This window comes from Diuraphis noxia, unplaced genomic scaffold (assembly GCF_037042655.1).
Source record: "Diuraphis noxia isolate RWA-SAM2 unplaced genomic scaffold, SU_Dnox_SAM2 contig0002, whole genome shotgun sequence".
Taxonomy (NCBI): domain Eukaryota; kingdom Metazoa; phylum Arthropoda; class Insecta; order Hemiptera; family Aphididae; genus Diuraphis; species Diuraphis noxia.
Genome location: NW_028301712.1, coordinates 18908956 through 18934799, shown reverse-complemented (window position 1 = coordinate 18934799; position 25844 = coordinate 18908956). Strand labels below are relative to the sequence as shown.

At 27.0% G+C, this 25844-nt stretch overlaps 1 protein-coding gene across 1 annotated transcript; it reads left to right on the top strand.

The window, feature by feature from the left end:
• The first annotated feature begins 718 nt into the window (after positions 1 to 718).
• On the top strand, positions 719 to 21560 carry LOC107173272 (EF-hand calcium-binding domain-containing protein 10-like). The gene is made up of 4 exons (XM_089218331.1): positions 719 to 832; positions 17930 to 18212; positions 19568 to 19664; positions 21518 to 21560. Exons 1-4 carry the CDS (start codon positions 719 to 721, stop codon positions 21558 to 21560), a joined length of 537 nt encoding a protein of 178 aa, XP_089074457.1.
• The last annotated feature ends 4284 nt before the right edge of the window (positions 21561 to 25844 follow it).

The window sequence follows — 25844 nt, the reverse complement described above, 5'->3', positions numbered from 1 at the left end:
ATTAATATATTATGAATATAATAATATATAAATATATATATGAAATATTATATTTTTCAACATTTCATTCGTATTCGTAGGGACTATAGGGTTATGAACAGTGGCGGCGCTAGGCGTGGGCGAAGTGGGCCATTGCCCACGGCCTCGCACCTCAAAGGGCCTCGCGTTTCAAAGGGACTTATAATTAACCATAGAAAAATATGGGAGAAGTATCTATACAAAAATTTTTGTATCCATGAAATTATTTTATTAAAAAAAAAATCATAAGCATAAATGTTATATTTCGTCATATTTAGTCATTACTAAAAGTACCAGATCACACTATGCGTTTTGTCGGTTGCCGATCGGCAAACGACCGCGACTATTCTATAATTAACATATAAACCGAGTTATCGGGGCCAGACTGACCGATTCGGCGAACCGATTTTATCTAAACTCGATAACGTAATTTCATTTTGACAGTTGTTGTTAGTTCAATTTGTTGTGTTTTATCCTCGTTTCTGTATCGATCGATTACCGAAAATTATATTCAATTTAACCAGACTTTATTAAGGATGCAAAACAACTCATCAAATACATAATAGAAAATAATTTACAAGAAATATATCCAAATGTTTATATAACAGTCAGAATTATGCTCACTATTCCTGTCAGTACAGCTTCAGCAGAGAGAAGTTTTTCGAAGCTTAAAATAATTAAAAATTACCTACGGAATACGATGACACAAGAAAGACTCTCAGCATTAGCAGTTTTGTCCATTGAAACGAAAATTGCAAATAATTTAAATTACGAAGATATACTTAAAACATTTAGTGAAACAAAAAGCCGAAAAGTCCATTTCTTGTAAATAAAAAAAAATGAAACTTCTATAACAGTATTATTAATTTAAAAAAATATGTATTTAATTATATAATTATGTATAAATAAAATATTAAAATTATATTGACTACTTTGCAAATAAAAGGTTAATAATTAGAGTTTATTGTTTCAAAAAATTGTAAATCTTAATATTTATTAAATAACTATTGTTACTTAAATGTTTATTAAAAAATTTTAAAAAAAGGGCCTCTTTAAGTCTACTTCGCCCACATATTAATTTTAGCTCGCGCCGCCACTGGTTATGAATTTATGATCATGAAATATTTCATAATCATAAATTCATAACCCTATAGTCCCTACGAATACGATTGAGCTCAAATGGATGGATTATCTATCATTTCAATATCGTTACAAGAGCGACGTATACTCGCAACTAGGCGCAAGAGAAGTGTCGAATAATAACGTCGGTGCCATCGTAGTCTGTATATACAAATTGTGGTACCGTAATAAATTTCACGATTTCAGATATCCGTTAGGCTAGTCGCTGACGGACAGTTTTCAGTTCCACGATAGTTGGCGCAACAGATTAATCGCATGGGTGACTTCCACAGTGACATTCTACCATGTTTTATGGAACAAGAACCGCGTCTGTATGGTCAACGCTGCGGTTCATCATAAATATTTTGAACGTTACCGGTGCTCGTAAATTATTACATACAGAAACGTCATATACATGCAAAAATGCATTCAAATGTCATCGATTAATATGCAACTGAAATTATAATAATACTAAAAAAATTCAAAGTTGTGTAAATAATTAATATTTTATAGTAATTTAAGTGAAATTTTACGTTTTAAATATTACTAAAACAATATTCTACAATATTCATCAAGGTAATTTAGTTGTTACACAAATTATAAGCCAAAAGTGAACATCAACAAAACGTATAATTTTTTGAGTGTCACATGCATAATAATATATTGAGCTACAACTGCTGCAGTTAGGTAGGTGTAAAATTAAAGTTTATTTGATTATTGCTGTATATAAGCATAAAATCAAGCTCAAGACAGATTTATGTACTCGGTAATAAAATACAAATTATCGTCTGAAAAAAAAAAACGTTTCTGCGATAAAAATAAAATAAACGTCAAAAAAAAAAAAAACGTTTCGGTAATAAAATAATCGTCAAAGACAGAAAAAAAACCGTTTCGGTGCTTAATAATAATAATAATAATATAATAATACTCGTTACTCCGAACTTGAATATTTTCGAGTCGATGTCTCTCGCAGACGTCTTTCGTACAAATGTACAATATTGTACCTATATACATATAATAATGTATAATATAAGTACAAAAACGTCACTCCCACTTGTCGCGCACACGTCCATCGTATAAATAATCGTCAGCCCACAGTCCCACGGTGTATAAAATATATATATATTTTTTTTTTATTTCCCGCGCACCTCATGTTGTGACACGTCGAACCGTATGTGCGTATACGTACATCAGCTAAGTGCGCGGTGTGTGCTATTAATGCTATTATTATTGTAGTACGTACCCTAAATATTTATCGAGGGGGAGGCCGAGAAAGCCAATCCGACAATCCGTGTGCACTCCGGTCTATATAATGTCGTCCCCATAACGAAACAAAAACAAAACGAAATAATAAAAAATCTTTTTTATACGAGGCTGACATCATAAAAACTTACATCGTTTGGTGCTGCGCGGTACACATCACGCTTTCGGTCGAAACGAAATACGCGACGCCGCCGCGTTAATTGGCTCAAATGTTGATAAAGTCGATATTAATACATTTTGTATTATATTATTATTATACTATTACGTCGGGAGCATATTATACGCGTGATGGGGACCCATTACCCGTATACTTATGAATTATGACGTATGTGCACGCAGGCCTGCAGTTCAGTGGACGGCCAGCGTGAGTGGGTTCGAGCACATATTGCTTTTACATATTATATTGTTACGACTTGTGACGTTGGTGATGTATGAGCGCACAAATCACGGTTTGTCAATAATAGTAATAATGTTATTATTATTATTAACGTAGTTGTACATTACGGAGTACGGTTATGATCAACGCGTTAAGTGACCCATCAAACGACACTTCAATTTCCAAGGGCCCTGTCGTCATTATACGGCCGAGGGAATGTGAACTCTCCGGCCAAAACACACACTCTGCGGCGTATATCATAATATCAAACTAAAATAATATAATGATAAATAACATATTATATATATTAATTCTGGTGTACACAATACACATTCAAAACGTTCTATGCTATAAATTACTATATAAATAGTACCGTAGACAATTTTTATGTTTATACGCGCACGCCGCGCTGACGCTAATAATCTATATATATATATAGATTATAATATAATATTTAGATATAAATAATTATTTAGGTACAGAGATGTGTTATTGGGGGGAAGAGGCCGTCGATCCGAGTGAGCGGCACTTTTTCCATAGGCCTATGATAATATGTTGATATTCTTCGAATTTATAATATTTATAATTTATTGGTACAGCATAATAAATATCGATGTAATATGTATATATATAATATATTATATATATATATATATATATATATATATATATATATATTATATATATAGTTAAAATTAATACTGTAAACAGCAGTATACCATCAAACCCTAAATGCCATCCGTACTTATTTTCTTATCGTTAAAAAATACATTTTACTCCTTCGTTTTTTTAAACTTTCGAATACCTTTATAATCCTTACTATTTTATGTATATACTGTATAGGTGAGTATGTTGATTTTATTTCTCGTGTAAACACTCACAACACAACGCATCATTATGTATATCGTATTTATGTAATAATATCCGAACTTCTCTATATTATATGTTTATGTGTACGTATACCTACATCATACATATCATATAGCCATATAGGTAGTTATGTACAGTTTATAATACAGACGTACCTATGTGCGAAGCAAACCACAAGATACGCGAAACGATTTGCACAAAGATCTATTATTATGATGTGGCTTTGATACTCACTCATAAATAAAGTTCATTAAACTAGCCAGTAGTGACTATTGACTATAGAGAGCTACAGAATTTTAAATTTTATGCTTCAATAGCGATCGCCCCTATTTATTTTTGATATGATTTTTATTTAGTTTAACAATAAAACCACCGGTTCAACGGGGCCCCTCCCAAAATTCCACCTATCTGAATATTTTTATTGACTTTCTTTAACAATACTAAAAATCGTGTAAAATAAAAAAATTGATTTTCATTTAAATTTTAAAGCCAAAAATAGAATATAATTATTACAATTATTATTATAATAATTATATGACGTTAATATGCTATCGTTATCACCAAAGTGCCAACTTAGGTTTATGGACGTGTCAACGAAAAACCTCCTCATTAAAATGAATGCTGGATAAGACCATGAGTATACCTATAATACCTATTAACTATATAATACGAAACGGCCGTGCGCGAGCCGCTGCACCGTATTCGATAGGTATGTTAGGTTTAGTGTTTAGAATTTTAGATATCTGTGCAATGTGCACATTATACCAGCCGATCTTCAGAGAAATATTGGTCGATCTTACTAAAAGTTACATTTACCAATATCTGTTGATCACGTGCGTTATCTTAAACTTTAAGACATAAACACACGTTTCCGCTTTACATGTGCAAAGTGAATTATTTTTTAGAGACGGTAACTTACAACATTCTAACAAGAAAAATATTACTTTATACATTTTATTATTATGCTTCCTATAATAATACGAATAATATATCTAAACAAATAGTGATGGATCAACAGGTACTTAAAATGTTTAACGTGGTTCACTTGTTGCCTTGTTGGAAAAGGTTGGGTAGACCTATCTCTGTGTGACTGTGCTAGCACGATTACGATCGTATACTGCTCAGGAGTCTGTAATTCTGTATAGGTACCTGCATGTGTTCAACTAATGAAATAATGAATGACTTGGAAAATAAATAAATAATAACAATAATCGTTAACGAAATGGTTCATAAAGGCGTAAGATTTAGGATGTTATATATGTACATATAATAACTATACAATGTACATCGTATACATGTACGTAAGTATCGGTAAAAATATTGATCATACGTATAGGTCAGAAATTAAAGATTATTTATAAGCTTTGTAAAAAATCATAGGTATAAAAAATTTTTTATTTTATTACCGAAATCAAAATGGCTTACAATAAGATTTATAATGTAACCTGGTGTATATACGCAACTAGGTTTAATTTTGTTCATGTGTGTGTGTTATGAACCGTTATTTTTTCAGAAAATCATTTAGGATGGACATTATATTATATAATATACAACCGTAACGATCATTACATAATAGACACCAATACACTGTATAATAAATGTATATAAAAATGACGTATTTAGGCCGAACCCTGTAATTAGGTCACAAAAAGGGTTGCTGTTATATTCTACACGTGGAAACACGTCCTTAAATATATAGATATATGTTTCGGGATGTCGTAAACTCGTACACATTATTATTACTATTATACATTATCGTATTATATAGTATTATAAGGGATATCGTGTGTCATCTTACGACAAATAGATAACGTTAAACACATTTTATGGGCTTTATAACGCCATAATATTTATTTTTAGTATTATATATGGTACATTACATGTAGGTATTTATAATTTATTATAAATCCGTAAAATTTTTACTGCTTCGGTCGTCAATCGCGACAATAATAAACTTAATTTAAAGTTTATGTAAGACTATTGAATTTTGTTAGCAATAACGTATAAGTCTAATATTAGTATGTATAAATATAATCATATATATAGATATATGCATTCAACAGTAGGTATAGTTATAGTAATCTTAAATCCAGTGTTGGATTATAGAATGTACAGAAAGTACGCGTTATTGTTCGCTTTTTATACGTTACTTTTTTGTAATGCGTTACTTAATTTCTTTAGAATTGTTTCCATTTAACAATAAAATCTAATGGAAATTTTGATTGATAAGTACATTTTTATACTGAGATAATGGGTATTAGTAATTTTAAGGGTTTATTTTGCTACAAAATCCGAGCCCTAGGTATTACAAACAATACAAACATAGAATTTAGAAGAAATTTGAAACACGCCACTAGCTAGTAGTTATATTACTTGCAAGTTGCTGCAGCACTATTATTTTTATAATCAGTGAATTAAAAAAAATAATTAAAAAATATTAGACTTGTTTAAGCTATTTTTAGTTAAAACTACGGATCCATTCAGACTATTTAATAACATTATAGGTATAATATAAATATATATTTATTCCGTCAATTACAATTTACAATTTAGATATACATTATATATTTATATACCTATACATAAAATTGATAATAAGATGGATTACCTCTAAAGTTAATGAGTCCTATCCTATTATGCTATAACAATATTAATAATATATACAATACATGTATGCAATTGTAATGATTTAAACGACACTTAAACAACTGTGTGTTGTTGTATGTCTTTAAATCAATTACTTATTAACTATTATATTATAAATTAAATGATATTAGGTACCTCTCTGATCCTTGCCTGTTGAAACCGTAGTCAATATCTGAGGTACAAAATGCGATGACCAATAAAAACACTTTTTTCTTTAATTTACAATAATACTTATTAATTTATTTAACTAACAAATATTATAATGACTAACAATTATTATAATTATTTTATTATATATATTGAATCTAAAAAGATGATGGCTTAAGCGCACATCATTACACAATGGTCATAGAAATAAATAGTTTCCACTCGGCGTCGTTTTTTCTATGCAATAAACAATCTCATCAATGTATAGGTAATTCAATTCAACTGAACATACTTTACATTGCCCAATTCAATGGCGAGGCACTTGTCACTGGAAACCTGTAAGATATAACTATAAGTCTATACAAGATACAACATAGTAACTTTCTCGGCTTTTTTAAACTAAAATCGGCGCCACTATAAGCAATGATCCATTATATTATAATATTTGGTTTTGTCATCCATAAAATATGTTAGCATTTGCCACGTGGATTAGAATAAAAAATGAAAAAAATGTGTTTTTTTTGTGATGTGCAAATTTTAAACACTTTTGTTCACACGTTGTAAATTATTTGCAAAGGCGAACATACGTGCGAGATTTACGACTAGACGACTGACCAGATTTTTTTTTACACTCATCCAATCTCCTATTAATTTTTTCATTCATTTAAACCAAAATCGTTGCAGATGTGTGTCGTCTACCGTACATGCCGCCACCGAATTAATATATTTATATATATATATACATTTAATGCACACAAACGAAATATCCGCTCTCCCGCGCCGCCGCCTGTACCGGATCCCATGTAATAATAATAATAATAATAATCTAGTCTGATGACGATGATAATAATAACGACTACGCAACCGTTCCGCTCCCACGGGTGACGGGGCCAAAAGTTTTGTTCTAGCGACATAACTAATGACAGCGTGGCGGTTCACACCACGGTCCTGTATATTGGGATATTATTTTATGTTTATATAAATGACGTAAGCTGCTAATCGAAATGCACAGGCCTGCGCGCGCCTAGCTGATTAATGCGTGAAAACAACTATACTATAAAATATTTTGTCAACAGTTCAAAACACGATGTAATATATTTATATATATATACATGATGTATGCATTGTCATAACGTTTGTCGTTATATATAGTGCCGTTTTAAAGTGCGTGGTGATGGTTATTTCAACGACAGCAATGACTGTATATGTGGAGACCTGCAGCCATTTGGTGGCAATACCTATCATATATATATATATATATATATATAATGTCATTAATTTATATATACAATATACATGATGAAATTTAATCTACCTTTTGGAACATTTGTGATAAAAATTAAACTCAATTCATCATCATATCGGTCAAAGTTCTTATATTTCGGCTCGATAAACTACCTTATTATTATAACAATAATACTGTGAAAGCAAACTGTCAAAAAAGGCATCATCCTATTGTATATAGACATAATAATAGAAATTCTTTTGTCAGTGTAATTCAAAAAATAATGACACAAAAAAAATTTTAAGCCAGTCAAAATATGTAGTTAAATAATTAGAAAATTCATTTTGTGTCAGTTTTATAAAATAATACATAATTATCTTAAAATAATTGGGTTTTATGGCATGTATAAAGGGAATATGATTTTATTTTTTAAATTTTTTATTTGTTATTTTAATCTTCTAGGCTCCAATAGGAATTGCTTGTCGACCCTTTTATTCGTATATTATATTATTACATTAATACTTAAGTCATATAAAAATGGTGCAAAATGGTGCACTTTGACACTGATCTACTACACCTAACAATTTAAAATATTATAAAATATACGAATTTATTTTTGTCCAATTTGATTTTAATCTAGCATCAATATCAGATATTGTATTAAAATATATGTTATAGCAATTTCAATTTGATTATTATTTATTAAGATATTTTTACTCATGAAATCCGCCATGACATATATAGGTCTGAACAAAATTATAACCATCAAAATACTCAATACTATTATATTATATGACGTACCTACTTGCTGAGTAAAAAATAAAAACTATTGTGTTCAACTTTAGGCCTATTTGGAATTTGGATGCGCCCTCTAAATCGTATACATACGCGTGTACAATATGTATAGGGGCGATTCTATTGTTATTTCAATGAAACAAAATAATATAAATTATAATGCAATTTATTATACCATATAATAAATGACAATATAATTACGTTATTATACGTTTATACGTCGGAGTAACTATTATTATTTTATTTAGTCAATCACGCCGTATACTTTTCATATTACGCCATTATGGTAACAAGTAACGACTTATAGCTGATAATAGATTCCAAGGAACCTAACAACTTATTATCATTATCAATAATTATATATATTTTTTACTATTATAATATATTGTATGTTTTGTCACCACATTTAATATATTATCTACTTCGATAGACGATAGTCGATTGCTCTTCATTTGTGAACTTCACCATTTACTTTATTTCATATCATTGAGATTTTATAGAACAAATAATATTCCATCTTTCACACTATACTCTATCTGGCTGTATACAAAAGTGAATAATATTTTAGATGATTGATGAACCTTTAAAATACGAAATATTTAATTTTGATCATCCGTGTAATCGACCTACCCAACATTTTTAATTTAAAATTGGTGAATTATATATAACATAACTAATAATGCTTAATAAAAACAATAAAAACTAAAAGTTGGACTGTACTATAGATAATAATATGTTACTTTGTGGTTGGTGTCTTTTTTTTGATTTTATAATATGTATGTAATGTTTTAATTTTATTGAAATAAAGAGTGTTCTAGATGAAACGTACAATATATGTAGATAATATTTTGTGTGTCAACAATTTCAATGTTATAAGTATACCCAATTAGTAACTTAAGTAACCTAAAACTAAATAAAAGTGTGAGTTAATAGTTGAAAATTGGGTAAGAAAATTATCAGTGTTTCCCATTGTGTTTTTTTTGTAGAATATTTAAGTTTTTAAGCTAGTTATGAGAATTTTGAAACAGTAATATTTCACATTCTCATAACTTGCTTAATAATTAAAATATCGTCAAAAACTGACGTACAAACACAGATAATAATATACACCCCTTTTCATTCTATAATGACTACACAAATTGGTTCTACAAAATACAAATCGAACTAGGTAGAGGTCATATAAGTACCTACAATACCTATATTTAACCGTAAAATGCAATGTCTTTTGGAAAACATAATATTTTTATTCGGAAAGTAATTATGATTACCGAGTAAAATAAGTCTCATGTTCATAAAAAAAAACATTGACTTCGGAATGCATACTAGTTTTCAAATAAACAAATCAAATTTTTTTTACGAAATTCTTGTACAAACCAAAATTATTCCCATAGCACGTGTGTTGCCTGCTCGTGTACAGTTGTACACGCATAACAAAAAGTCAAAAAATCTACGGAGTGACTCACTAACTATTATTACCCTTTTTTTCAATAATGCAGTTTTAAAAAATCTCATTTTTTGGATTTTTAATTATACTTTAAAACGATATTTTCAAATTTCCGAAGTTTTTGCACTACTAAAGGAGTTTTCTGTAAAAATATAAACTTATGTTTATCAAATGAGAACCCCTTTTAAACTGTAAATTAAATTATTCAGTAAATAATTTTTCTGAAAAAATTGACATGTTGGAATCAAAATAACTACGAGTAGTTTTAGAAGTATTTAAGTTAATTTATGTGCTAAGAATAAAAAGTCTGCCTAGTAATAATAAATGGATTTATAAAATACATAAAGGTTATGGTGATTTGACAATTTTATACATTAATCCATCAATATTAATAATTTGTAAAAATGGCGAAAGTATAAGAAATACTATATTCGACTTTACATGTAATTTAAAAGATGAAGTGCTATCGGTGCCATCATTCTTCATTCAAAATTTTCGATTTTCCTTTTGTCAATTAGCTCATACACTTATTGTGCCGGTTGTGAACAGATTGTGTATAGGTATTATCAATAAATATAATAAACGTGTAATTTATATTTTTTTTAAAGCTATTTTAAAGATTACTATCCTTACCACAGACATTTTAATAACTAAGAAACTACTCATTAGAATTTAGAAAAATTTTCAAAAAAATTATCCACAAAATAAATTTTTAGTAAAACGGAGGGGGGCTTATACTAAAAATAAAAAATAAAAGTATCAACACAAAGCAATACTTAAGTAGTACAAAAAAAATTCAAGAGTGAAAATTCAAACATTAGAATTTGAATAAATTCATAATTAAAAGAAAATATTGGGATGAGCATGCTTGGTGAATCACTCTGTATGAATATACAATACATAATATAATAATATATTGTTAAATCCTTCGGCGGAATTGCAATCGAAAACTACTGCAGTTCCCATATACCACGCACTACTATGTTATGAGAAATTGAGAACTATGACGACAATGAGGGGAAAATTTAGTGTTTGTCTTTTTTTTTTTAATACTTTTTCATACTATTCCCTTGTAGACTGTCTGCGTGCAGCAATAACATTGTCTCCGACACCACATTCCATTCCGGTGCTGTTTATCATAATATTATATCATTAAAATATTAAGTCTACAATTATATTATAACGGATAGTCGCTATAAATTTATATGTCGGTGACAAGGGGAAAAAATAGTGGACACGTCGTCTCGTGCAATATGCGCGCGTATACACAACGTATTATCATACTATTACACGTGGCTTATGGCATATGTGCAATGTCCGTAATACTTAATGTATACAAGCCACAGGGTGATTCACCAAGCATGCTCACCCCTTTAGTATTCAACAATGCAGTTATTCAAAATCTATTTTTTTAGATTTTATAATTTTCTTTAAAATCATATTTTCATATTTTTGTGAATTTTTATACCACTTTAGGATTCTAACTTCTGTTTTATAAATGAGAACCCCCTTTTAAACTGTAAATTTATCAGTATATAATTTGTCTGTAAAATCTGACGACTCAGAATCAAAATAGTGGGCGGTGGTAAACTCTTTCGAGCGTATGATAAACTCTTCCGATTTTTAAAACTAGTAAACTCTCCCGGGTCAATATTATGTTTACCTGAAAGAAATTTGCAAACTCTCCCGAGTTATTTTAAATGTTATTGTTACCCTATGAATTAGTTACACTGCAGAGATTGTGATTATAATTTTTATTATGAATTGTATTACCGTATTTAATCTGTATTTATCTTGTGTTAACCTGTATTGGTCATTTAAATATTTAATTACCATTAAAGTATTTTTAATTAAAATATTTAAAACGATATCGACTATAATGACTCAATCAATTCTAACTGCAGTGTAAAACGAATAATACCCAATGCTCTCCAGCTAGCTTAGTAGTACTGAAGTAGACCCGTGAGAGTTTACATGTTCTCTTCAGGTAGTACTGAACTAGACCCGGGAGAGTTTATATGTTCCCGTCAGGTAGTATTGGACTAAACCTGGGACAGTTTACCATCGGGAGAGTTTACATGCCATTAAAATCGGGAGAGTTTACAATCGCCCAAAATAGTTACGAGTATAGTTTTTAAATTATTTAATTTTGTGTTCTATATAGGAATAAAAGGTCCATGGTAATGGGCTTATAATATATATATATAGGCTTAGTGTTTGAAAATTGAATTCGTTAATGCTAATCCATCAACATTAATAACTTTTAAAAATGGCTCAAATATTATAAGTAATAGTACCAATATTGCATCTATTTCATATTTTTGGAAATCCATTTTTTAATATTATTATTCTTAATAAAAACATTTTTATAACTAAGAAACTACCTATTCGAATTTTTAATTAAGCACATCAAAATTCCAAAAAAATATTTGCAAAATAATTTACAGTAAAAAAAAGGATTCTCATTCAAAAAACAAAAGTTAGTATCGCAATAGAACCCTTCTTAAGTAGTAAATAAAAAATAATACAAATACTTGAAAAAAAATGCATTTGAGTAAATTTAAAAATTCCAAGAATCAGTATTTGAATAAATCAAATTTGTAAAATTTGTAGAATCATTTTTTGTAAAGGTAAAAATAGAGAATGAATCACCCTGTATGTTATATTATATTATAATCGAGATTGTCATCATCTCCAGGACAATATTATTATTATTATTATTAAAATATACATAAACTAATAATATAATATCACGTCGATTTGTTTTGCTGCAGACCCGAAGAGACTTAATAGGTATTCATATTATTTAGGTACATGTTTTTATGATAATATCATGACGTATTATTAGCGGTTTTCGTTTAATTCGCTGTACATTCACACACCGCACAATTATTATTATTATAATATTAATATTATACGCTTATAGGAACGTTATATAAATCCTCGAACTTTATCCGCCGGACATCTGGAGTTTGCGATGGACGCTTTGCCCGACGTACGTATTTATTTTTCTATCAACGACGACAACAACGATTATGATACAATATCATTAAAATATTTATACAAAAAATATGCGATTATTATTATGATTATATTTGTATCGATATTATTTTTACGTAAGTATGTATTTGTATGTATATGTATTTAACTGTACAAATCATATATTATTAGTTATTACATAGGTACGTGTACACAAACACAATATACATTATTCCGACATGTGTAGGTACATAATATATACATTATATATTATATAAACATTATGTACCTATGTTGACATTTATATAATTATTGAGTGTCATGTACAAGAATATTTAGACGTGGCGATTAGTTGCGCAGTGTGGAAACTGGAAAGCGAAGTCTCGGACGAGATTTTCTGAAAGATAAAAATATCATCCTCTGTCTCTGCAAATCTTTTTAAGTTCGGTACATACACCCAAGTATAATAAATAATAATAAACATATTATGTACTTACGCCACAGACCTGTTCAAAAAAAAAGAATATATATATAAATAAATAACGGAAATTCAAATGCAAACAGTCTCAAAAACCAACATTGCTTTTTACACAAAACGCAATAGCATATATATGATATTATACTATATATATTTTTTTGTAAATTTTCACTCTAATACATTGCGTATAAATAACGACGGCTTTTAAAGACATTTTTTTTTAACTACTGTACATACTTTGCAATTAAATTACCAAAAAAGCGGGTAAGTCGTGGATGTCGCTCTGCTGTACAGTAGGTTACTGTAATGGATGGGATTAAATTTGAATGCAATTATAGGTATCATTGTATACGAAAAACGATTCTGAACGGAGATGATTTGTCAGTTTAGGATACTCGTATATTATATTTAAATATTGCCATATATTCTATTTTGAAACAAATATTTTATTGTTCAATTAAGACGCATTTTGCGTATGGCATGGTTAATCAATTAGTGTAGTTATCATGTAGTTATCATAATTCATAATACCTTATATTATCATAGATATACGAATACCTGGTTTGAGGATAAATCGTTATCATTACGCGATTTCATAAAAATTTAAAACTCAAACGCTCAAAACATTTTTCCTATAATGACGCTTCAAATATTCTCTATAGTTATTAGAAGCAAAACTTATGGAAAACTTAGTGTTAAATTTATAACCTTAGATATAAATACAAACAATATTATGAGTTTTGAACTACAAAATAATTTGCAAATATTCATGGTTTTGACGAATTTTTGTCAATATTTGAAGTTCAAATGCTAATAAAAATTTAATTTGAATTTCCAGTGGACATTTTTTTTATGATAAAGATTGACAAATTTGTAAGGAATCTTGAATTAAATTTTCAAATCTTAGATTTAAAAAGACAATTTTTTATGAATTTCTAGCTTAAAACAATTTGCGAATTTTCGTGATTTTTACGTATGTTTTCAAAATTTAAATTTAAATGCTTGTAAAAAAGAATGTGACTATACATTTCTTGTATTTTTCAACTGCTATTGTAAAAAGATTTTAGGAGCCTCGTATTAAATTTTTAAATCTTAGGTATAAAAGGAAAATTTTTATGAATTTCTAGAATTAAATAATTTACGAATTTTAGTGATTTTTACGTATGTTGTCAAAATTAAAATTTAAATGCATGTAAAAAAAAAATGTGGGTATATATTTCTTTTATTTTTCAACTGCTATTGCAAAACTATATTATGAGCCTTGTATTAAATTCTCAAATCTTAGGTATAAAAGGAAAAACTTTTATGAATTTCGATCTAAGATAATTTGAACATTGCCGTAATTTTTACGTATTAAGTCAATATTTGAACTTCAAATGCCAATAAAAAAAAATCGTGCATAATGTATTTTTATAATTTTTTAATCACTATAAGAATAACTTATGAGGAACTTTGTATAAAATTTTCAAGTATTTTGATAGGGCCATAAAAATTTTATCAACACTTCAAAAAGAAATTTTCAGAAAAATTGAAAATTTCAGTTGTCTATAAATACCTCAAAAAAGTCAAAATATTTTGAAAAATAAATCATGTAAAGAAAATGCCAATCTAAATAACTGGTAAAATTTTTCAAGTATCTATGACTTATACTTTTTGAATAATAATATTTCCCGTTTTTCTTAAAGATTGACAAATTTGTAAGGAATCTTGTATTAAATTTTCAAATCTTAGATTTAAAAAGACAATTTTTTATGAATTTCTAGCTTAAAACAATTTACGGATTTTCGTGAATTTTACGTATGTTGTCAAAATTAAAATTTGAAAGCATGTAAAAAAAATGTGACTATATATTTCTTTTATTTTTCAACTGCTATTGCAAAACTATATTATGAGCCTAGTATTAAATTCTCAAATCTTAGAATTCAAAAGAAAAACTTTTATGAATTTCGATCTAAGATAGTTTGAACATTGCCGTAATTTTTATGTATTTAGTCAAAATTTGAACTGTAAATGCTTATAAAAAAAATTTGTGACTATATTATATTTATTTTATTTTTCAAATGCTATTGTAAAAATATTTTAGGAGCCTTGTATTAAATTTTCAAATCTTAGGTATAAAAGAAATTTTTTTTATGAATTTCTAGGATAAAATAATTTACGAATTTTCGTGAATTTTACGTATGTTGTCAAAATTAAAATTTTAATACATGTAAAAAAAAAATTGTGGCTATACATTTATTTTATTTTTCAACTGCTATTGTAAAAATATATTATGAGCCTTGTATTAAATTCTCAAATTTTAGAATTAAAAAGAAAAACTTTTATGAATTTCGATCTAAGATAATTTGAAAATTGCCGTAATTTTTACGTATTAAGTCAATATTTGAACTTCAAATGCTAATAAAAAAAAATTGTGCCTATGTATTCTTATAATTTTTAATCACTATAAGATTACCATATGAGGAACTTTGTATTAAATTTTCAAGTATTTTGATTAAAAAAAGCAAAAAAATTTTTATCGACACTTCAAAAAAAAATTTTCAGACAAATTGAAAATTTTAGTTGTCTATAAATACCTAAAAAAAGTCAAAATATTTTGAAAATTAAATCATGTAAAGAAAATGCCAATCTTAATAACTGGTAAAATTTTCAAGTATCTACTACATATACTTTTTGAATAATAACAAATATTTAAAATCGTTATCGTTACGCTATTTCGTAAAAATTTATAATTCAAACGCACTTAAAATTTTTCCTATAATGATACTTCGAATTTTCTCTATATCTACTTGAAGAAAAACTTAGTGTTGTATTTTTAATCCTTAGTTATAAACACAAAAAATTTTATGATTTTTCAACTTCAAAATTACTTGCAAATTTTCGCGTTTTCGACAGATTTCGTAAAAATTTGAACTATAAACGCTTATAAAAAAAAATTGTGACTAACGATTTTTAATTTTTTTTAGCTACAATTATAACAACTCATAAGGAACCTTGTATCAAATGTTCATTTTTTTTGGTTGTCCAATATTTTTTACCGACACTTCAAAAAAAAATTCTCAAAAAAATCGAAAATTTCAGTGGTCTATAAATAACTCAAAAAAGTCATAAATTTTTGAAAATTAAACTGTATATAGATATCACAACCATATAAAAAAAATCGATTTGGTCGAAAACTGATTTTGCGTAAAAATTCCCGTTTTTCTGTCATTTTTTTTTGTTGTTTTTCTCGATTTTTTTGAAAACTGTTGGAAAATGTTTACTTTTGACCACTATAATGCACCAAGGATCTTCAATTGACAATTTTACATCCGAAACCACCCCCAAAGTTTGAAATCGAAGTATTATTTCGACTAGTTATATGCTGTACACAGACACAAAAAAAAAAAACAAAAAAAATACACATCATTGTAAAATCAATACATTCATCACTTCGTTCAGAATCTAAAATGTGCTTTTCGGGCAAATACTGCATACATGTGTGAATATAATATTTCATCTCATCTAACGCGCACTATACATTATAATAATATTAACTATTCACTATTCAGTGCATACAAGTAATAAATGTAATTTAAATGAAATATTTTGATGTGTTATCCGGGAATGTCGCCTGAGGGACAGCAAACATTGTTATTTACATCAAAACTATTATATAACATAAAAATAGACACATATAGAGATACGAACATTTCAAACTGCAATTTCAAAGCTCTAAACAAACTTTTATACTTATAGGCTATTACTAATTTATATAATTTTTATTTTTTATTTACCTATACCTACTGCCGTCTGCCAGTTTGATGTGTTATCTCAATCCACATTATTATTAGCTTATATTCTTATCATTGATAATACCATAACCTAGAACTAAAAGTCAGTTAACTCTATTATTAAAATTAACACAGTAAAAATGGATTCTTTTAAACCTAAAATTTGTTTTGTGATGCGTTAATAAGACAGAGATACTTGCGACACTTGTACATAGTTACGTTTTTTATTTTTCATATTAATGAATAAAGATATTCTATAAATTAAAATAGTTCCAAAAGTATTATGATATTTTCTTTTGAATATTAAATATATATTTTATATTTATTTATTAGATAATCATTATAAATTATAATTTATAAAAGTAAATATTGTTTACGTGCTCTCACTTAACAACATTTATTATGTGATTTAGAACAAAGCGTTACACCGAATAATTATATTGGTACATAAATTGTTATTATTATTAGTATGAATATACACTTAACTCTAATTATTAAACTATTTATCTCAGTATGGTTAATAAATACATAGATTGATTATTTTTTAATTAATCTATTTATTTATATATATATATTATGGACTCTGAATTGTATGATTTATTTTATTTATTTATTTATTTATGATTGATTGATTTCCATTTGTTAGTATTCATCTAATTGTGATTGAATATTTCACGACAAAAAATAACAGCTTAATATAGTCAAAATTTTGTTTCCTTATTGGTTACAACTTAAACTTTATGTTATATATTGTATAAAAATCAAAAACTGAAATTCACAAAGTTCTATTTTTTAGAATGATGATACATTATTACAAAATAGAAGTAAAATGAAAGCGGAATCGTACTTAAAAGAAAAACATGTAATGCCCTTGGTGAACCATTTAACCAGTGCATTGTTAATACACGAACCCAACGATCCAATAGAATTTCTCGTACATCGAGTGGAAGACATAATACATTTCCGGAATCACCGTGGCAAACCACCGATTCTGTTCACCAAAGATTATTTAACAAATGTTTTTAAGGGTGTAGACTTTTTAAATAAGGGTACGATTGATCTAAGTGAATACTTCAGTGGTGAGTTTAAATACCAACGATCATTTGATACGCAATTATCTCATACATGCTGCAGTAATAAAATACAGTGGCGTGGCAGTAGGTATATCATTTGCGCATCGCCTGCTTACCTGTACCAAATTATCGCACATCAAATGCGCATCAATATTCTAAACAATAATAGAAGAGTATAACAATTTGTGTTAGGTACATGATGTATAATATTATTTAGATGATAAATGCGCAAATGTCTTACAAAAAAAATTAAAATTAACAATAGCAGTGATGATGCGCAAAAGGCGATAACCAGCGAGTGGCGTAGCCAGGGAGATTTTGGGTGTTTAACCTCATTCCTCATTAATATTTTCCCTTGAATGAATGTATTATTGATGTTGATTACATACGAAAATTTAGTTCCCTCCCCCCATGGCATAATATTAGCCACGTCATTGAATTTAAATATATTAAATAATCTATGGAAAATTGGTACCTAGTAAAAGATTGGACGAACTTACTCGCAATTCGATGTCAATAATTTACCCACTGCTACCAAACTCGCTTAATGCAATAGGCCAAGTCACTAACTCGCTGAGTGTTGAACACTCATCGCCATTCGACCGCGAATTAATTTGACGACCTACTTTGTGTAATCGACATGTCTTTCGAAAAATAGCGACGAGTAGCGAATAGTAATTATCAATAGTCGTGACTATGATATTGATCGAACGAATTTAATACTTAAAGTGTAATTATTGGACTAGGTAATCACCATCATACACACGCTCATAATAAATTGTTCCAATTGTAATCCGCAAGCATTGGTTATAAATATGGATATAATAATGTATTCATCACTCATATAGACATTATTTATCATAAACATAGTACTATACAGTAAATATTAAAATAATTATTTGATTTTTATTATTTTGTTAAGTTTTTAACTAAATAACTTTATACTATGTGTAACCATTATAGTTGTTATACTTATTCCGAATTCAAATTAATATAGATTTATTAATTACGAAATGAGCGTATAATAAAATAAATTATAAATTAAACCTAGAATAACCTGAATAATCTTAACTTACTAATGGAGTAATAGTATGCCTATAAATATTATTTTGTTAGATATTTTACTACCTTTTTGAATGTAGGTTATATTATTGACTTACAAATATTAAATTGTATAACATACTTAGATATTTATTTATTATTAGAATAAAATAAATTATTTAAATCTAGATGATTCGATGATCCTCAATATCAAAATTGTATATTCTGGAATATGAATATTTTATATTCCCATCAATAATAATAATAATGCTTAATGGACTTAAAAATGTATTTTTATTAATTCGATTATTAATGGTTAGCTATGAAGATGCTGGGATTATGTGAAAATGATTTCAACCAAAATCCACAGGTGAACGAAAAAAACCAAATTGAATGTAAAGTATTCGTATATGAGGCGTAAGTAAAACATATTAAGAATTATATACTTTTAAATTTCATAAATTACCTAAGATGTCATGAGCTAATATTATGAACATCTAAAAGTTTTTAATTTTGAATAATAGATATTGATTATTTAAGATTTATTGTTGATTAATGATTATACAAAGATGATTAATATGTTTCTATATTTATTTACAATTCATTATGTAATATATATTAATATTATGTTATTTATTGAATGACTAGATAATTCATAATATGAGTCAATAATGATATACATAATAATGTATCTTTAGAAATGAACAGCAGAATGAAACTGTATATCTGTGAAATAACTAAATCTTTGAATTTTACTATCATCGAGTCGTTCATAAAATAATTGGAATTATGTATCAATATTTTACTTATAACCTATTGCATCACGATTTATACGCGTCTATCCTGGCACGTACACAGAATAAAATTTCGGGGGGGGGGAGGGGGGTTACAAAATATAGCAATACAAATTGTACAGCAACATAATAAGACAATTTCTTCCTACTTAGGTACTTATTATTTTTAATGTAACAATTATTATGCTAAATATTCAAACTTTATGTTTGTTGTTATTAAATTTACTAAATTTACTTTACATTAGTTCAGTGTTCAGAAGTAAGTATATTTAGGAATTATGAATATTAGGAATAATAATAAATAAAACTTTAAATAATATGTATTACGAACAGAACAGAAATATATTTGATTATTATATGCACAAACAATTACCTAGGTAAATTAAACTTTTAAGTAGATGGAAGAAAAAAGTCTGCAAAACGTTTGGTACATCAACTTCAGTTGCAATATTTTCAATATTACTTGATTCATTTTCAGTTTCTTCGTTATTTTTAATTTTTTTTACTCCAAAATTGAATAATTATGGTTGTGATTATAATTATAAAAATATTATATAATAATAGGAGTATAATAAATTTGATTTAATTACCAAAGAAATAATTTTTTTTTTTTTTGGGGGGGGGGGAGTAACCTGCTGCATGTAAATATTTATTATTGACTACAACTTTATTATAAATGTAATCAATGTTGATTTTATAGAAATCAATAATATCAATTGACGAAGATTTGTTCTTATATCATAATTTCTTATTATTAAATTCAACAAATTATATATACACATTCTATAGATTATATATAAGAAAATATACTCTAGTTATATGTTTAATGGATCAAATAGTATTTGATAAGTACCATTAATCTATATTTTTCTAATTTGGGTATGTTGAATTCGTTTAAGTATGGAAAATATGCAACTTATTATTTAATTTAAACAATATTTAGACTCATAATAATTCATAAAAAAGTCAAAATACTTAAAGATAGTGTGGTATACAATTATTAATCAAAATCTTTGTGTTCTAAAAAAAAACCTATTTTCCGTAGTTATTATTGTCTATAAATCATTAAGAATTAATGAATATACTATCTAATTAAATAGATGGTTTATTGGTTATTAAATTAATACTGTTGTAATAGCATTACATTATATTATTGTAATGAATCTATTATAATAATTTCATGCATACGTATTAAACCATCGTTAACGACGTTAATATGTAATAAATTTAGTACATTAGGAAAATCATAATATTATACTACTTATATGAGCCATGAGTTATGACTTAGTTAATGCTTTGTAAAAATAACCAAATATTATAATATTTAACTATACAGACAGTCTACACTTCTACAGTATTTTTTCAACCCAATGTGCTAACTTTACACGATATAAAAAGAAATATTTTTATAACAATCCAAAGTTCATATAAACATTAAAAAGGTTGGTACAAATAATTTTATTCCAAATTTTACAGAAAATTTGCGTTAATAAAACAAATGGTCACGATGGTACAGTAAACGCAACAACAATAATTACAAGATACGTGTACAAAAAACAACATAAACAATGCGGAAATGGAAATGGAAATGTAATTGTTGAATTAGTGAGAAACATCTTTCTTCGGGAATATAATATTATTATATAAAAATAACGTAAATGGTTCTTTCTTTCTTTTTTGTCTACCGCCTGTTGTACACTCGTCGTGTAATAATATATATTTTATGTTATATGCGTCTTGGGTCTCTTGACGGTTTACACGCAACTGGTCGTAACGTATGGGTGGGGGGGGGGATGGCTGAATATAAATTCAAATTTTTTTTTAGACCCCATTTAATATAGTCGCGTCTTCATTGAACTAATCCCGTGAACACAATAAACATACGATGGGTATGGGCAATGGGCACTTACCCTGAGTGTAGAATATATCACAACATTCACATCAATAATAGAATTTTCGGGATGAACATACCTATACCTATACCCACAATATAATACGTATTATACATGCTACATAATATAGGTACATCGGTCGTTAAAACAAATTCAATTGTATCGATATTTGTACAATTCTCGTCCCTTTAACCCCCTTTGTGCAATATCAGCTCCGAAAGCGAGTATATTATTATATCAGTGAATAAGAAACGAGTGACCTAGTTTCTGAGACGATTATCCCAATTTGTCACGGTGACCAAAGCATTTGTGTACAATAACATGTTCTTTTTTTGATCTTATTGTTAATGTAGTATGTACGGTCAACAATGTCTTGACCCAAGTAAAAGGGTTGTTCGGAATTTTAAGCGGAACACAATAAAAATCGTTTCCCATTTTATGTTATATTTACTTATATGGGAAGAAATGTTTTGTACTTGTACCGCTGAGTCTGTTATAATACCCCATCGCTTTTGATAGAAGGTTTGAACGATGTGTGAAACAGTATAGGTACTAATCCTAACATGTTTATGACCTGGGAGCCTAAAAATGTTAAGAAAAAATGTATACATAAATAATGTTACAAGTTGTAAAACTGATTTAAGTCTGACAAAAAAAAAAAAAAAATTATAAAAGAACACAGAACCTGTGGAATAAATTTAATTTAATTTAAAACTTTATTAAACATTTATATATATATATAGGTATATAATAACATAAATCAATTTCCTATCAATTTTCGTGAGGATAATTTTGTAAAATTGTATAATATTTTAATATAATATAATCAATAAATTCTAGTGGCCTAAAGTTATATATATTATGAATTTTATATAGCAGCTAGATTAATTACAAGTATACAAACTATCGTTGACGATATTGTAAGTAGTTATTCTTTTATGTGTGGTAATTATAATACTATAACTAATGACTTGTAGTTCAGTCTTAATCGCGTTTCTCGTAAATAAATCGTACTTATATAATTCTGTTAACGAATCAATGGATACCTAAATTACCTAAATACTTATTAACATATTATGTTAAATCATTTTATGTATAACTTATAGCTATTTAAGTATGGTAGTAACGATGCCTTCATTAAGCACTATTTTTTATAGACATCATTAAATTAATTATAAAATTGTTAATTAAAGAAAACTGATATTTATTTTTTGCTTACCTACTTACTAAGGTTTAACAATATTTTCTTATTTAAATTATTGTTATTTATCCTGTAATTACCAGTCACCAAAACGTGGGTTTTTATCTAATTTAAAACCTATTTGTAATATTACCTTCCCGTAATGGAAATAAGTACTACATATCGATACTTACACAATCCATCATTTATAAAAAAAAATTAAAATAACGATTAAAAAATAGGATATTATTTATTATTTTGGAATATTTTTTTTACATTTATACTTTAAAGTGTTTTAATTAAAACAATTATTTACATGAGTGTGACAGTTGGTTTATATTTTTATATAATAGGTATTCCAATGCATGGTTAAATTGATTGAGTGTTGTAATACTTTTAAAATAAATTGAAATTGTTTTTTTCATATATACATTTTTTTTTCATACTTCTTATCTCGCAGTACATTTTTAATTTTATAAATCTTTTAAAAAATATGATTTAGCTTAATATTTTTCACTTGAAGTTATTAGGTATTTCTCAAATAAGTTAATATTATAAATATGATTAAATACAGTGATTATGAAGTTTTTGGGATTAAATTAGAATTGAAAATCTTCTTTATTGTTTTAATTTGCATTAGGTAGGTATTCCTAACAAGAGTATACGCTTGATTCTTGTTATTGTTTAACACATTTTTCCCTTTGATATTCCATCAAAAGGAGTTTAGAGGACTTAAAATTAATGGGATAAGTTGTGTATAGAATGTAGATACACTATTAGAAGTCTTTAGAATAATACATTGGATTATTGGAAACATTAGTAACAATTAAACTGAATATAATTGTATTTGTAAATTCGTAGGAAACTGTATAATATTAGTATATATTACTATAAGATTTGTCAAGAATGAAGAAATAACGAATATAATTAAACTACATATAAACAAGAATTTTAATACATATAATGGTAATGTACCTACTTACATATACTACGAAGAAATTAAACAATAGCTTTAATATCTGAAGATAAGTTAAAATTATTATATTTAGTTATACGAGTAAATTACTATACAAAATACTAAAATTTGTATTATTGTTTCTGAATAATATATTTCAGAAAAGGGAAACAAAAAAAAAACATAATAATTTGTTCGTAAAACAAATACCTACTAAAGGTGTAATGGTGCATTTAATCATAACCTTACAGACTATAAGACTATATAATACATACGTGTGTTATATAAATATAACTTTACATGAAATAAGCCATATATTTTTATTGAAATTAATTTTTACAAATGCGTTTAACGATTTCGTGTTTCTCATTTAAATTATGTTCATTCAAATTACACAAAATACAAATTAATAATATTCAAGTTCTTTAATTTAAAAAAAAAAACTGTGTGCCACAAGTGGAACTGTACATTTTAATTAGTTTGAATCCACTTAGTTTAGATAATATCTATAGTATAAATCAGTAGTTCTCAACCGGTGTGCCGCGGCACAATACTGTGCCAATAAGAGATCGACTAGCTGTGCCGCGAGAAGTTTCTGATATTTGTAACTATGCTGGTAAAAATATTGAAAACAATAATATATTTCATTACATTTGTGTTGAGTCTTGAGTGTGCCGCGAAAACTTGTGATGTATAATGATGTGCTGTGAACCAAAAAAGCTTGAGAACCACTGATAATTGATATGCATGTATGGTAATTGCAGTAGGTATGCTTTTTACATACCCTATGGCAATTAGTTTGAAAATAATAATAGAATTGAACATTTTTCGATCTATAGTCATTATAGCCTTATACCTAGTAGAATATGCTTATTATTGTTGATAAAAAAAAAAAGAAGAATTAAAAGATAATTAATATTCGATCAGAGTCCACATTATTTAAGCGATATGCTGATATATTTTATATATATATATTATATAATATATATATATAACTCAATATCAATGTCCAAAGTTAAGATATTAAGATTTATCAAGAGAGAAAGTGATGCGCTGATAAATCACAAATTATACTATTTAGTATTTAATTATTATTGAAACATTCCATTCAAAACTTCACTATATTATATTAGCATTTTAGCAACATCCATCCATCGCATCTTTAACAATGTACCGAAGAGGTTAAAAAGAAAATTACCATGCGATATTCCTGAATAACATAAAAAAAAACATATTTAAGACTTAAGTATAATATATTTGTTAAAATTATCATTATCAATAATGAATAAATACATGTTAATATTATATATATATATATATATATATATCTAAATATTTATTATTTAAAATCATTTTTGAAATTTTGATGAATTACTAGCAGTCATAGAAATATTGAGTAGGTAAGGCAATCTAATTTTTAAATAATTTATCCAATATTTAATTATTCATAATTTCGACCCTTTTATAATTATTCATTAATATACAATAAAAACACATCGATCAAACACTATATATATTCATTTTTTGACCTTTTATAAGCATATTTTACTCACATATTCTGAATATGCACAGCCCTCCTACGGAGACAACCACAGACGTAATATATTTTATATTTGTATGAAATTTTAAAACTTAATCCCTTATTTTTTAAATTACTAAACTGTATGGGGGCTTATTCGATTTTTTAAAAATATGTCGGGTAATTATTATGTATATTTTATGTGAATAATATTATAACCGACTTTATAAATTGTATAATAATGAAATCTATTATTC

Excerpts from the sequence above, each read along its gene's own strand:
- LOC107173272 (XM_089218331.1), top strand. The coding sequence starts at position 719 with ATGACACAAGAAAGACTCTCAGCATTAGCAGTTTTGTCCATTGAAACG. Across the intron at positions 18,213-19,567 it reads TCTAAGTGAATACTTCAGTG|CTATGAAGATGCTGGGATTA; the intron begins GTGAGTTTAAAT and ends ATTAATGGTTAG. Across the intron at positions 19,665-21,517 it reads AAAGTATTCGTATATGAGGC|AAAATTTGCGTTAATAAAAC; the intron begins GTAAGTAAAACA and ends CAAATTTTACAG.